Source organism: Condylostylus longicornis, unplaced genomic scaffold (genome assembly GCF_029603195.1).
Source record: "Condylostylus longicornis isolate FDR11 unplaced genomic scaffold, ASM2960319v2 ptg000091l, whole genome shotgun sequence".
NCBI classification, from domain to species: domain Eukaryota; kingdom Metazoa; phylum Arthropoda; class Insecta; order Diptera; family Dolichopodidae; genus Condylostylus; species Condylostylus longicornis.
Window position 1 is genome coordinate 1995313 of NW_026578059.1, and position 15368 is coordinate 2010680.

General features: G+C 24.3%; 1 protein-coding gene across 10 annotated transcripts in view; it reads left to right on the plus strand.

Annotated features, from left to right (window-relative positions):
• Nucleotides 1-15368, plus strand: part of LOC129613774 (voltage-dependent calcium channel type D subunit alpha-1) — a 66490-nt gene that overhangs the window by 15677 nt on the left and 35445 nt on the right. For 8 of the 10 annotated variants that reach the window (XR_008697334.1, XM_055527992.1, XM_055527987.1 and 5 more), the window contains 4 exons: nt 5587-5830; nt 10906-11035; nt 11419-11585; nt 11659-11746. Coding sequence is in view for 9 of the 10 variants with exons in the window: in XM_055527992.1 (XP_055383967.1) it covers nt 5587-5830; nt 10906-11035; nt 11419-11585; nt 11659-11746 (629 nt within the window). In the remaining variant the exon portion in view is untranslated. Of the gene's footprint in view, nt 1-2189; nt 2308-5586; nt 5831-10905; nt 11036-11418; nt 11586-11658; nt 11747-15368 lie in introns of all 10 variants that reach the window. The other 2 variants (XM_055527994.1, XM_055527995.1) reach the window with 1 other exon arrangement.

The following is a 15368-nucleotide window of genomic DNA, read 5'->3' on the forward strand; positions in this document are numbered from 1 at the left end:
TTTTTCTTGCATTAATATAAATGCTTATAACTTTAGAACCATGCAACATAGAACTTTAGAACCTTTGGATACTGGTTTCAGAGGCGATTGATTATTCTTTATTTTCGGCCTTACAATCATTTTGATCTGGGTCATAGTTTCGAGATAAAGCTCGTCAAAATCTGAATTTTTGTTTTTTTTTTTTTTTTGTTGAATTTTCTTTTAAAAAACTCGAAATATCCTGAAAATTGGTATTATTATTACTTTTTTTATAATATCTCCATAGTATAAAATGTGTGAAATTTGCATTTTTCTCATGTTTTTAAAAAACTAAAAACGTGTTGATTAGTAAAACTATAAGAGATAGAGGAAAATGTTCCATGGGTTATTCTTTAGCTCTCATTGTAGTGCATCGAAAAAAAGATAACACAAATTTGTGAGAAATTTCTAACATTTAAAAAAAAAATCCAGAAATAAAAAAAAAATTCTCACTTTGACGAGCTTTATCTCGAAGATTGTGGCTCAAATCAAATTGATTGTAAGACCGAAAATAAAAAACAAGCACTCAATGGTTACCTGTGTCGCCTTGTTTCGAAAAAACCTAGTACATTTGTTTTCAACTGGATGTAGCTCGAGAACGGCCACATCTCCAACCACCCCCACCCCCCTTATAATTACAATTTTTGCTGGTAATTGAATAAAGAATTATCCCTGAAATTATTTGCCACCTTATGGGAACCACCCTATTATATACGATTTCGGCTAATTAATGAAATTTTTAGGTTTATAATTAACCGTTTTTGTGACTTATGTCACACTTGAAATTTTATTTTACGAATTACATACATATAATTCAATTATACAATACAATTTCGCATATTTTTGGAAATATGCGCATTTCATTTCTTGTCATATTTCAAACAAAATTAAAGTGTTTATAAAAATGTCCAATATTTTGAATAAATTACATACATACAATATATCAAAATTATTTCAAGTATATATATATACATATATATATATAAACAATACTATACACATATTTACATTTTCATTCTACACAATACTATACAAATAAAATTTTTTTATTTCGATAATGGAGAGTCAAACAGTCAAATATTTTTAATTCTTGTTCCAAATATCTTATTTGTCAGCACTTTACCAAAAAAATTAAAAAAAAGTGCTTTTTGGTTTCACTCTGTCCGTTCGTCCGTCCGTGGACATGTTTACAAAACTTTTACATTCTTCTGAAACTTCATATGTACATAGATCTTTACTAGAAATTTATTTCCGTAAAAGAAAATTTTTACCTATCTCCTCCCTTCTAAAAGTTATAACCTCTCAAAGTCCTAAAAAGGCCATTTCTCAAGTAATTATTGTAGCAAAACCAGAAACATTTTTTAAATTCTGCAAACGCAAAAAAGTAGCGGCATACTATTTTTAAACTTTACAAAAACAAAATGGCCGTTAAAATTTACCGTTAACTAAAATTTATTTTTTAATAATTATTTTTCTTAACTCTGACAATTAACCCTTAAATTCGAGCATTTTATTAAAGCCTCTTTAAATTTATTTTTGTTTTATTTCAAAGAAAATCTTTGAAACATATTCGTGTATGAAGGAAACTTATTTTTATAATATAGAACACATATTGCTTTTAAAAACAGTATTTTCACTTGTTGAAGGGTGCTATTACAAACCATTGGTTTGATCCAATTTTATTTCTTTTATATAGAAGTTAATTGCGTTTTATTCTACCTTATTTCCGATACAATTATGTTGAATTGTTTAGTAATGCAAGTATTACTGCAAATTCAGGGTTTTTATACATAATGTTATTTGTTTCTGTACGTGACATGCAAAGAACATTATTTTTGCTACAAAATTCTATATAAAATTTCATTGATTTTTCTTATTTTTATTGTTTTTGATTTAAGACACAATTCAGCTCATATATTGCTAAATTATATAATAAATTTAATATAATTATAATATAGATATCAGGGTATGTTTAGCTTTCCATTTCGAAATCCTAAATATTTTATATAAAATGAAATTAGAAACAAATATACATATGACATACATTAACATATATACATTGACATACATACAATATTTTGAAACTATATAAAAAATTTGAAAAAAAAAAATAAAACAAAAAATAAACAATATAAATAAAACAAAAACAAACATAAACAAAAATTTATTAGATGAATTACAAGAACAAGTAACAGCACGTCCTCGTCGAATATCAGAAATCAACATTAAGAAAGTTAAGAAACCGATACCAAAAGGCAGTGCACTATTTTTATTTTCCTATAAAAACAGGTAATCAAACTAATGCTTAACATAAAAATCCAAAAACTAAAAAATTAAAGTTTTATTTAATCTTTAATAATAAAAACCTTTCGATCCCATCAAATCCCCACCCCCCGCCCTCTTTTTCATTTTTATTATTACAAATTTAAAATTAAGGTTTTATTTTCTTAAAATATACTTATAATTATAATATTGAATAAGCATAACTAAGATTTAAACAGAAAAATGTATACGTATATCATAGTATCTGTTATGTCATAGTATTGAAAAAAAATCGAGCGTAAGTTACCGCGTTTAAAATTGCATTGTATTGATACACAATTCAGCAATTACAATTTATCAGCTGAATTGTGTATGAATACCGTATATTGCTGCAGTTTTGAAATCAGAAAAAAAATTTAAATGATTTTTTTTCTTTTATATATTCTTCATATGTTATTAAATATCCTCCAATATTTATAATACATTAACAATTGTATTACTATACGGAAAAATTTAACAAATGACACATATAGTAATGTAGCTATAGTAACGCAAAATTAGGGGGTTTTCGTTTATGCACGCTGCGCTGAAAGTTCTATGTTAGAACTAAAATTTCTAAGTCACAGCGTTAAACAGTATGCAACAATTTTAGCTAAGTTTTTTTATTTACACAGTCTACATATTCTGAAACTTCAAAATAATCAGTCGTTCGAAAATGACAGAAATGACATTATTTATGAAATTTTGTCCCAATTCTTTTTGCCTTCCAATTCACTACAAAATAATGAAATTTTAACAAGATTTGAAGATTTAAAAAAAACTTATTTCAATAACTCTTCAATATATGAAGCTGCTATTTTTAAATTTAAATTTTTTTTGAATTTATAATAGAGGTCTGCGTTACATTTCTTTATTGCAGATTGAATTTTCGAACGCACTTTATTGCAGGCAGTAATTTCCGAACGATCTATATTTCCAGTGTATGTAGCATGAATTTTCGAAAGTACTACAAGCTAGTACTATTTTAGAGCTGCATAAACGAAAACCTCCTTATTGTATTTGTAACGATTATATGGGAGACCCTTTTGTTATTTTATAAAACCTTACTATTAAAATTTTTAGTTCTTTATAATGGTATATTGAAACTTATGTTATCAACTGCCTGATATTTTGATCCTCTATATAGTACAAAATATTTTTAAAATAGATTTTTTTTTACACCTCCCCCCGCTCCGTAAAATCGAATGTTTTTAAAATTTTAATAATATATTTTATAATTTTTATTTAATTGAATTTTAGTTATATACATATAAGTATAGATGTTAATGAATATTGTTTATGTATAATATTATTTATATAATTATAATGTAAAAGTTTTTTTCATAAAATTATTGTATATGAGAATTAAAATCAAAATCCGTAATAATAAATAAGTAAACTTTGACTTCAAAATTGCAGTAAATATTGAATGTGTATCATTACACAATTCAGCACTTATAGCTTATATAAGCTGAATTGTGTTTAAATACCACATTTTCTAACATTTTTGAAGTCAGAGCAAAAATTTATGGATTTAATGTTGGTAATTTTAAAGATTTTTCTTTTTTTTTTTTGGAAACACAAATATGTACAGTAAAATTTTGTATGTGTACCACTCATATATTATAACAATTATATAAAGGCCCAAAGAAATTCTGTATATATAAAAATGTTTTTTTTTTTTAATTGTAAATGGTATTTTTAATTTGATATAATCTTATAATATATACACAAGGTGTTTCGTATAAGGTGGCAAATAATTTAAAGGATAATTCAAGGATTTGATCAATTTCCAGCAAAAAATTGTTTGGGTGGTGGGGGTGCAGATATATTCGTTTTTGATGTTGCCTCTTTTGAAAAAAAGGTACCAGATTTTTCCTGTAAAGAAATAAATGCTTACAACTTCGAAACCATGCGGCACAGAATAACCATTGGGTCCATCTTTTGTAGATGGTTGATTGCTCTTTATTTTTGGTCTGACAATCAATTTTTTCTGAACAACAATTTTCAAGATTCAAGAGAAAACTCAACTGTAAAACGAGCAGCCAATGGTTACATTATGTCGCATGGTTCCAAAGTTATTTATATATGCATTCATTTATATGAAGAAAGAACCTGGTACTTTTTTTTTCAACTGGCCGTAGCTCGAAAATTAGTATATCTTCACAAACCCGCCACCCCACCGATACAATATTTAAGGGAAATTGATCAAAAAATTATATCTGAAATTAACGTATTTGCCACGTTTTGCGAAACATCTTGTGTATATATTTATACATAATATAGCTTATAATAACTTAATCATATTATTTTTTTTAATTCTTAATTCAAATTAACACGAAACATTACACAATAAATAAAAATAAAGGGCTGGATAAATTTCATTTTATTTTTGAATTTGCAAAACTCAAAAAAAAAAGCGAAAAAATATGCTTAAGTAAAAATATTTAAGTATGATTATTAAACGATGTTCACATTGTTATCTTTAATATCATCGTCCCAACATTGAAAAGTTATCACATATGGTATACTAAGTTGTTTTTTATTTGGTATTGTGTCGGGTTGAAAATTTTCCGAGACAATTTCAATGCTAATGTCCAAGTCCAACATTCTTTATTAATTTTTGTAATGTTGCTACAGTTAATTTTGAAAATTTTTTATTTTTCTGATTTCATTTTTAAATTAACTTTCTTATACCTGTTATACATATATTAGTATAAAAAAGGTTGGGAAGTAGAAAGGAGGAGGGGGGCGGGGTACATTTTATCTCTTCCCCTCTTCTATTCCCTCTCAAAAATTTATACAATATTCATATATATGCTTCTGTTATTTTTTGTATTCCTTTTTTGATTTGTTCTCTCTATCTCTCTTTCTCTCTTTCTCTCTCTTATATGTTCTTATACATTTATATATACCTATTACTTTTATAATTATTTTAAACCTCACCTACACGCACGACACCTATATATACAAATTTTTTTTTTTAAATTAATTTTAATTTTCCATTCAATTAAAATTGAAATTTAAACACAAAAAAAAACAAATACACAATAATAATAAATTGAAAAAACGCCTGGGTTTGCACCAACACACCACCCACACTATTAAATAATTTGCCGATCATTCACTATATTAAACACAAAACCGCATTTATATATATTTTTATATGTACTTATATAAATATATATGCATATATAAACAAAACAATAATAATTAATAAAATGCTCAAAATTTGAATGAAAAAACATAAATTAAAAAAAAAAAAAGGTGGCGGCGGCGGCCATCAGAATAATTATAATAATAATGAAAATAATTTTGATGAAACGATGTATATGGAAGATGAAATGATAGAAGAAGAGCAAGAAGAAGATGTTGATATTAATGGAGAAGTACCAAAAAAAGGAAAACGTTCAGCAAGGCCTAGACGTATGTCAGAATTAAATGATCCACCTGAAAAAATTGTACCAATACCAGAAGGCACATCTTTTTTCGTCTTCGCTCAAAAGAACAGGTTTTTTTTTTGTTAATGAAAAGAAAAAAAAATTATGTTTTAACCCTAAAACAATTTTTAATTTTTTTTTCTTGTTGTCTTTTTTTAATTATCCGTACTTTTTTAATTATCATTATTATTTTGTTCTTCCTGTTTCTTTTACATACATAAAAATATCCAAATGCCTTTCTATTCTACAAGCCTGATCACCAGCCTCTTCAATTTGGTTTAATTAAATTTTAAGATTTTTCTTCTCTTTTTCGGCTATTTTAATTTCTGGCTCGAAAAGCTATTTTAATTTCTCAACTGGAATATATACATAGAGAATCCCTTACTCTTTGCAAGTTAAAAATTGATTAATTTTAATTTCTAATTCTATACAATTCGAAATACGAGTAGTATGAAAAAATTTAGAAGTTCCAATTCTTAAAGCCGACAAGAATACTATTGACATTATACACAACTCAGAAATTACAGTAAAAACCTTGTAAATTGAATTGTAATAGTAAATATTATCAACAATTCTAAAGCAAAGTTTTATATGAATAATGATTTACTCTAATTTTTGATGAATTATGATTTACCTTAGATAATGTTTTATTATTTACAGTTTTATTTCTGTTCCAATGTTTCTAATCAATATAAAATTACTTTAAATAATTTATAAAAAAATTTTACAACTACTTTAAACGATATGAATTTTCTTTATGCAAAACGAAAAATTGTTGCAGTTTAAATGCCAAAACTTTTAAAGATTCCTCATAATACAGTCAATAGTCAAGTGGGGCTTGATAATAAAGAGGCTTTGGATTACTATCAATATTATTATTAATATATTTTTTTACTTTATATTTGTTGACTATTCCATTCTATTATTTTAATTATTTGATCTATCATTGTAAGTTACTTTATGTTCCAAAATTATGCTGTGAATTGTGACACAATTTTATTATATTAAATTCAATTTAATTCAGTTTCAGTTCAAGCACGAGGCTGTGCTAAAATTCGACTTAAATTTTAAAATTTCTTAATTCTTTTTATTACTATTTTCGTAATAATTGCAATTTTTGGAACCTAAGGTTTTTTTTTAATTTTATTAATTTTTATTTCTACTTTTCCTTTGTTTTATTAATTATTGCTATCTTTTTTATATTTTTTTATTTTTTAGTTTTTGTGTATTTACCAATAATTTATTATCAGTTTACCCATACAAAAAAAAAAGTTTTTATTTAAAATCAAATATGTGGCATTGTAACCTTATACTTGCGTGTTAACCTCTTCCTTAAGAAATCGGCTGGCCTCTTAAGATTTTTTTATAATATTAATTGAAAAATATATTACTATATACGGTTTCTTCATTGTTTTGTGTTATCTTTTCTAAAACAAAAAGAAATTTAAAAATTCTTTCAATATCCTTTTTATATTGGTCGAAGTTGTAAGTAAATGATAGTGTAATTATGTGCTGTAATTGTATATGTTAAGAAAACACATTCCGGAAATCCAAATTTAATTTTTACTGTTACTACTAAACAATTCAGCTTATAACTTGTAGTTGTTGAACTATTAGTGATACTTTGTAATTTTTGTGATTTTAAGATCACAATTATTGCTCAAATTAAGCTTTAATAATCAAAAAATTTGTGTTATAGACTTATAAAGTTTACTTAATAACGGTAAATATTGTTACATTTGCTAGGCAAATAGTATAGGTATAAAAAAATTAGTATGTCGTGGAGATCGATCAGCGCAGAACAGATAGTGTTGCATTACACCGACCTTCTGGCTTAATAATACTATAAAATTGAGTCTTCTCCTATCAACAGGAGTCTATAACTTCGACTTGTGCCACTCTACTGTCTTAAAGACGTATATACATTTTTTCTCCTATTTTATTTTTAAAATTTTAATGCTTTTAATTTTTTTTTTAATTTATAAATTTCTATAATTGTAGATTTTTCTCCCAGAATATAATTTTTATTTAAATTTTTTGTTTACAAAATGAAAAAAGAAATGTTTTTACAAATAAATATATGAGCAAAAAACGTCAAAAACGTCAGCCAAATAGAGAAAAAAAACATCAACAATCCTTTAAATTTATTTTCTAAAAGGATCTGTCAAAGTAAAACATATACTTTATACTTCTTGTTAGTGTAATAACTGTATATAAAATTTTAAAGTCATTATAATTTTTATATAAAATATAAAAATTATATAATCAGTATCGGGTGTCGGCAATCTTAATTATTTCTGTTTTTAAATTAATGAATTTTAAAAAATTTATAAAATCAATTCGGTTTATTATTAGTGTGGTATATAATGTTTCACTTGATGTTAGAATTCATGTACTGTTGTATGATATACCCAAATTAAAGGTTCCCGAGATCTGGTTCAATATAAATATAGTCATTTTAAATTAATATTATTTTATTTAACAAGCATATTCTGTATACATAGTTGATATTTTATATATAAATATGTACATATATATATAAAAATAGTTTTATTTAAGTAAAATCACACATATTTTTGAAATAAATGGAAAGCACTAATTTAGTATTAATCTTACTTTGAATATATATATATATATATATACATATATATATATATATATAGAATATTCTGAATATTTTAGCGTAGAATACATAATACACAAGCGACTATTTATATAATTGGGCTTATTCTGAATAGTGAATCACTAAGTGATAGAGAAATTTATAGTAAAAACTTCAAAAACTTTATTATCGACTTGTTGGTATGAATTAATTTGTGTTTGCAATAATAATATTACAATAATATATTCCAATATGTAGTTTATTTACATATATATATATATATATATATATATATGTACATATATGTAATATATTATCTCTGACATCAAAATAATATACGGGATCAATACACAGTATTAATATACAATACTCAATTTATTAGTTGTAAATTGCTCATTTGTGTAAATAATAATGCAATATTACTGCATTTATAAAATCACAAAATATATTATTAAATCATTAACTAACTTATATTAAATTCATTCACAATGTCAAAAGTGCAGTAATACAGAATTAATACAAAATTCAGCAATTTCAATTTTGTTAGCTGATTGTGTATTAATACCATTTTAAAGTTAGAATATTATGGTGGTTAACCAACCATTCCACTTTTCCAGTCTTAAAAGATTTCAAAAATTTTAAGCGTATATACTATATAAGTATTTATTTTAAGCATTACGAAACCGAAACTCATCTCTATATTAATATTTTATCAACTTAAATAAGATTTCAAATGATCATCAGTAATTTCTTTTATAGCAAATTATAAAAAATATTAAATTTTATTAAAATATTGAATAAAATCTTGGCCACGTCAGTTTAATCTTGATTTACTCAGATAATTTTTTGTTATGCTTCCTTTATTGAAATTTGTAGTTATTTTCCCAGCGATTTTGTCTCTTAACTATATCTATACATTTAAATGTCACTCTTTGCTTCAAAATATGTGTTTAAATACAATATTTAATTTAAAAAATAAAAAAAAAAGAATAAGAAAATCCTAAATTTTAATCATTTGTTTAAATTTTATTATTTGTTTTTTAAATTAAAAGCTGTTAAATTAAAAATGTCAAATTAAAATCAATTAAAATATCAAAATAATATCATAGAAAAAGTTTGATGTTAAAATTGCATTATAATGAAGGCGTCTATAAAAATTCAGATTTAACGTTAATTTTATCTATTCAGCAATTAAAATTACATACTTATTTTATTTACACTAAAACAATTCAGATTAAAAAGTTTTAATTTGTGTATTTTAGAAAACAAAGTGTGTATATTACAATATTATCTAGCTGAACTACAAATCTAAAAATTAAATTGCGTATTAAAACCCCGTTTTATTGTAAATTTCTTGCCATCTTTTAATGCAATCCAAAAGAATTTTAAAAAAATCAAACATTTTTAATTTTAATTTGACATTAATTGCTATTTAGTATTATTTATATGTTTATATAATATGCGAACCTAGTTTTAAAATTTTAATAAAATCACAAAAAATTTGTAAAAAAAAAATTGTTAAATTTATTTATTAAATGTTGAACTTAATACACTAGTTTGTAATTAATATTATTTATGTGCTAAGTTTTGTTTAACTACACAAAAAAAAGAATGCTATAATTATGTAATTCCAATAAGTATTTAAATTTATAATAACTTCAGTGTTGCCGTTTATATTCAATTATTATTACATTTTTGTTTGCATGTTTTTTGTACGTTATTTACATGCCACCCATACAATTATTATTATATAAGTTGTAACTTTGTAATTGTTTTTTTTTTTTTTTCAACATAAATTCATTCCTTTACAATTTAGTTTAATTATTCAAAGACTCCCTCTTCTCTCCTCCTATCCTACACCCAGACCCCGTAACAACCCATCTTCCCATTATTTACCATCTACACAATATTTTAAAATTTTATCATTTTCGTTTATAATTTTATTCCTTTTGTTTATTTATTTCTAATTTACTTTATTAAATAAAAATATTTTTTAATGTTAAATTTATTTCTAAGGTAGATTAGAAGTTCCTTTTTTACTAATTTATTAAAAAAAATTTTTTTTTACTTTTTGTATTTAAAAAATTTATAGAAAATACAATATATTTATATACAAGGGTGTAATCTAGGTCCATCTATGATTTTCTTTTTAACATTAAATTTATAAAAAAATATAAACCGCATGTTAGGCAATGGCACACTTGAATGCAAATCAAAAGTTTATTTGATTTATTCGGGCTTGTTTTCTTAAAATTGTTTTGTGCTGAATAAATTGAATTAAACATAGATTTAGAAGGCAAAGCGCGTTGCCATAACATTATTTGATAATTTAAATAGAAATTCACAAAAAAGGAAACTGTAAATGGTGCATATCCTATGTATATGAATGTATATGTATATGTATCCATATATTTTTTAATTTACAAAAAAAAAATTTTTTTTCTTCCTTCCTTTTTATCACCATTTAATTTAAAAAAAAATTTTACTTTTTTTTTTTCAACCCAATGCTGCAATGTTTTACAATAATACAATAATATACAAAAGATTTCGAATATTTTGTCACTGGTTATGTAATCACAGTTATTTTGGTAATATAATTTTGGCAAGTATTATGTTTTCATCAGCAATGTTAGCGGCAGAAGACCCTCTAAAAGCCGATTCACCGCGAAATAAGGTTTGTATATCTGTATAGAAATAAATTTATAAAACAGAAATCATTAAAATTAATAAGTTTCAACAAATCATAAAGAGATTTATTTTTTAAGAAAAGTGGTGACTTAGCTAATAACAACTTAGCTAATTCAGCAAAATAGAATTCTAATGTTATATTGAATGAGTTGAATTGATATTTATATCCCTGACTTAAAAAATTGCAATAAAATTTTGTAAGTTTTACAATATTATCGCAATGTTTAACTAACGGAGAGAGGGAGGGGAGAGAATATGTGTTTCTAGCTAATTATATTTCGATCATACATACATACATTACTATATACAAATTTACGATGAAATTATAGATTTAAATAGAAATAATTCTTCTTTGGTTTTTTTTTTCAGATTTTAAATTATTTTGATTATTTTTTTACCGCTGTTTTTACTACTGAATTGTGTTTAAAAGTAATTGCTTATGGTTTTATATTACATAAAGGAGCATTTTGTCGGTCAGCTTTTAATATGCTAGATTTATTAGTCGTTTGTGTCTCGTTAACATCAATTTTTGCTGAGTAAGTTTTTTCTTAATTATTTTTACATCTTCAATTAATCAATAATAAAATTAAAAATTTCATATACCTACAGTTCGAGTGCAATTTCTGTTGTTAAAATTTTGCGTGTATTTCGTGTATTGAGACCATTAAGAGCAATTAATCGTGCCAAAGGATTAAAGGTAAGACAAACATTGCACATAAAATTATATATATGTAATAAAAAAAAAATAAAAAATATATATATATATTCATATTTAATAAAATATAAGAAATATAGAAAAAAAAATTAGACGTTTATTCGAATTAAACGGCTATTTAAATTATAATTATGTTGTAACTTCTACATTGAACATATATTAGATCGCTGAAGCCAGTTAAACGAACCCAATAATATAAATTAGTTTGTATAACGTAAAAGGGAGTTATGTAAATGGGAAGACAAGAATTAACAAAATATTGTATGATTCTGTTTTCATGCCAATTTTTCATTGCCCATAATTAATAATTTTCAAAAATTTTTCTGTCCCTTCTCTGATATATATTAAAGATGTTACAAAACATACTTATTTATATATTAAAGATTAAGTGAGTTATTTTTTAATTTTAATTTGTCTCGTGAAAGAACCTACCATAAAAATATCTATATTAATTATTTTGAATGAAATTTGTGAAAATAATGAAAAATAGTCTTAATAAACTTTAGTACCTGCCTACATCAATTAAAAAAAAATACAATTAAATTATTACATACATAAGAATACAATTAAAGGTTTAATTTACAATTTAATTTTTATATTTATAAGAAAACCAATTAATATCATTTGCAATTTAAGTTGTAAATGCAGTTAATACCTTAAACGCCTTGTAAAATATTTCTACTGGAATGTTCCAAATAACTTGATAAGTATGCTTTCATATACAAGTTGAATAAGTCTGTTATATGCAGCCGGCATATCACATAAGATTATCGTACATCTACAGTATAATACTCGTATTGCATTTGCGCACGTAGTGTTGAAAAAAATTATATTTACTGATTGACTATGTCGAATTTTTGTCGTTTTGTAGATCAAAATTATTTTTTTTATTGTAAATTTTGCTTTTATACATATTTCCAATGGAAGCAGGAGGTTTGAAGGAAGAAAGAGGGTTAGATAAGCTTGTAAGAAACGAATAAAAATTAACTAAAAATTATGTTAATCGTTTGTGTTTGCCTAAAGTTTATTTTTCCTCTTCTTTTCTTTGTAAATTGGAATTAAATTAAGTTGAATCAAAACAGCGCTTTTACAACAATCTAGCTATGTACTATATTATTAAAATTACTTTCATTCATATACGAATATATGTACATATGTATGTATGTATGTATTTCAAAAATCGCTTACCTTTGGGATGAGCAATGTTGAATACATTGCAATAAACCGAAAAAAAATTAAAGAAGCGTTAAAATAATGTTCCTTAAGAGTTAATTACGTGAGTTAAAAAAATAATTTAACATGAGAGTGGATGGGAGTGGAAAAAAATTTTCTTCTAGCGAAACTAGAAAGAAGAAGAATTTTTTTTACACAATAAGTACTTTATGTACATATACATTCACACAGTATGTACATATACACGTATTATAATATAATGACTTCGACTTCAAATTTCAAATTGAAAATGTAATAATCATTATCCAGAAAGTTTTTGAATTTTAAAACTCAAATAAGTGGATTCTAATTATATATGTATGTACATATGTGTATGTATGTAAATTCAACAATATACATATTTCATAATTTTAATTATAAAACTTTAAATCTTCTTACCTTGAATCAAAGCGATTTAATTTTAAAAATCCAATATTTAACTTTACAAATCCAGTTTTTTAAATTGAATATTAAATTTCAACACTTTTACAATTTGAAAAACGAATTTTAAATTGCAACGCTTCCACCATTAATTAAAAAATTTAATTCAACACAATTTTTATTACAAATATTTAATTGAAATAAGAAAATGCTCTTGTTTTATAACAACCGTTAAACATGTTAAAGCTTGTTTCTTCCAAAATATTTTAATCAAAGTATATCTACTTAAGAAGTAGTTCGGCTCGTTTCATTCCGTTATTTTTCGTTCCACTTCCAAAATCTTAAAATATTTCATTTTACTTTAGATATAGATAATAATAAGATAATTTGGTAATAAGAATTGTGTAGGCAAGAAAGCAAGAAAATATTTTATTTTTCATTTCATAAAAGTTAGGTAAAAACATTCGAATGTGTGAAAGCAAGACTTATAAATTTAAAATTTCATACCTTGTTATACGGTACAAACCAATTCAAGGTAGATACACAATATGATGTAATAATATGTATGTACCCCGTTTATATGGCTGCTTCAAGTTAATTGTTGTCTATATAAACGTTACTTGACCTGAAGCCGGCTTCACTCAAGTGGCTTACTTGACATGAAATATGAATGATTTGATAAACGTCGTTTTCGGGCTTAAGCTAATATAGTAAAAACGCAGCTTAGGTTTCGAGTTGATTTCACTTTAAAGCCGCAATATAGACGAGGTATAGAAATTAAGCAATTTATAAAAAAAATGCGTGTGTGTTACCGATACAAGTGTGTATATATATTCATAAGAAATATTTGTTTTAAATTTTTAAAAACAAAATTGAAATAAAAATTTCATAGTTTATATTTATTGCAATAAATGTAATGATAATTAGTAATTACAAATTTTAAATTTTTTCTTAATGTTATTTGTCTTGCATATAATCGTATGCATATAAATTATAATTTTTTTTTTATTTTAATTGTCAAATTTTGTTTTTAAATCGCTTCGTTTTTATAATATGGATACACCATTTCTGCTACCTTATAGTGGAATAAATTATAGAAATTAAACTCCCGCTTTCAAAATTTTTAATATATTTTCCTATACTTTATATACGAAAAAATAAATAACTCCCACTTTTAAAAAAACATTATAAAAAAACAGGTAGACATCTATTGCATACTCTTTCTCTCTCGAAAAATTCCTATATGTATAAAAATGAAAATAAGAAGGCATTCAGCTTAACTCTTTTTTAGCTAAGGGAATTTTTTGTATACAAATATTGGTGAGCGATTGCATTAAACGGGGAGTCGAACTATTTCTTCGGTAGATATACTTTGATTTTAATGTAGACAGTAGCAATGAATTTCTTTATGTACTAAAAAGAGAAAAATATATTCTTAAAATATTAAAAATTTGCGACTTGCGAGCAAAATGTGAAGAGAGACAAAAAAAACAGTTGAAGATCGCTAAAAAACCGGTAATAATGTTTATTAATTATCTAGTTTGGATTAATGAGCATAGCTGTAGTTTGGCTCCGATTTGAAAATTTCAATCAAAATCAAATATTGATAATTATTCTTAAAAATTTTTTCAATTGAAAAATATAATTTCAAAACAAGAAAAACTAACGAAATTATGTGACAAACGAAATTATGCACATATTATGCACCTTTTTTTGCTAATATAATTTAAAAGTCGTCACCTATTAGTAGTCAAGTTAATTGATTAGTCATACCTATGTGTCACAACTTTGAAAACGACGTTTCACAAGTCGACAGATAAAATCATTTTGCATAGAATTTTTACAATACATGATAATATTTAATAATACCTTCTTGACATTTTATTTGAAGTCAATCGTTATGTTACGGTAGAACATGCTTAATATCAACTTTTTAATACCTATGCATGTACCGTCTATATATGTAGCTCTTTTGAATTAGCTCCTCGTATATAGTTCTCCCGAATTAGCT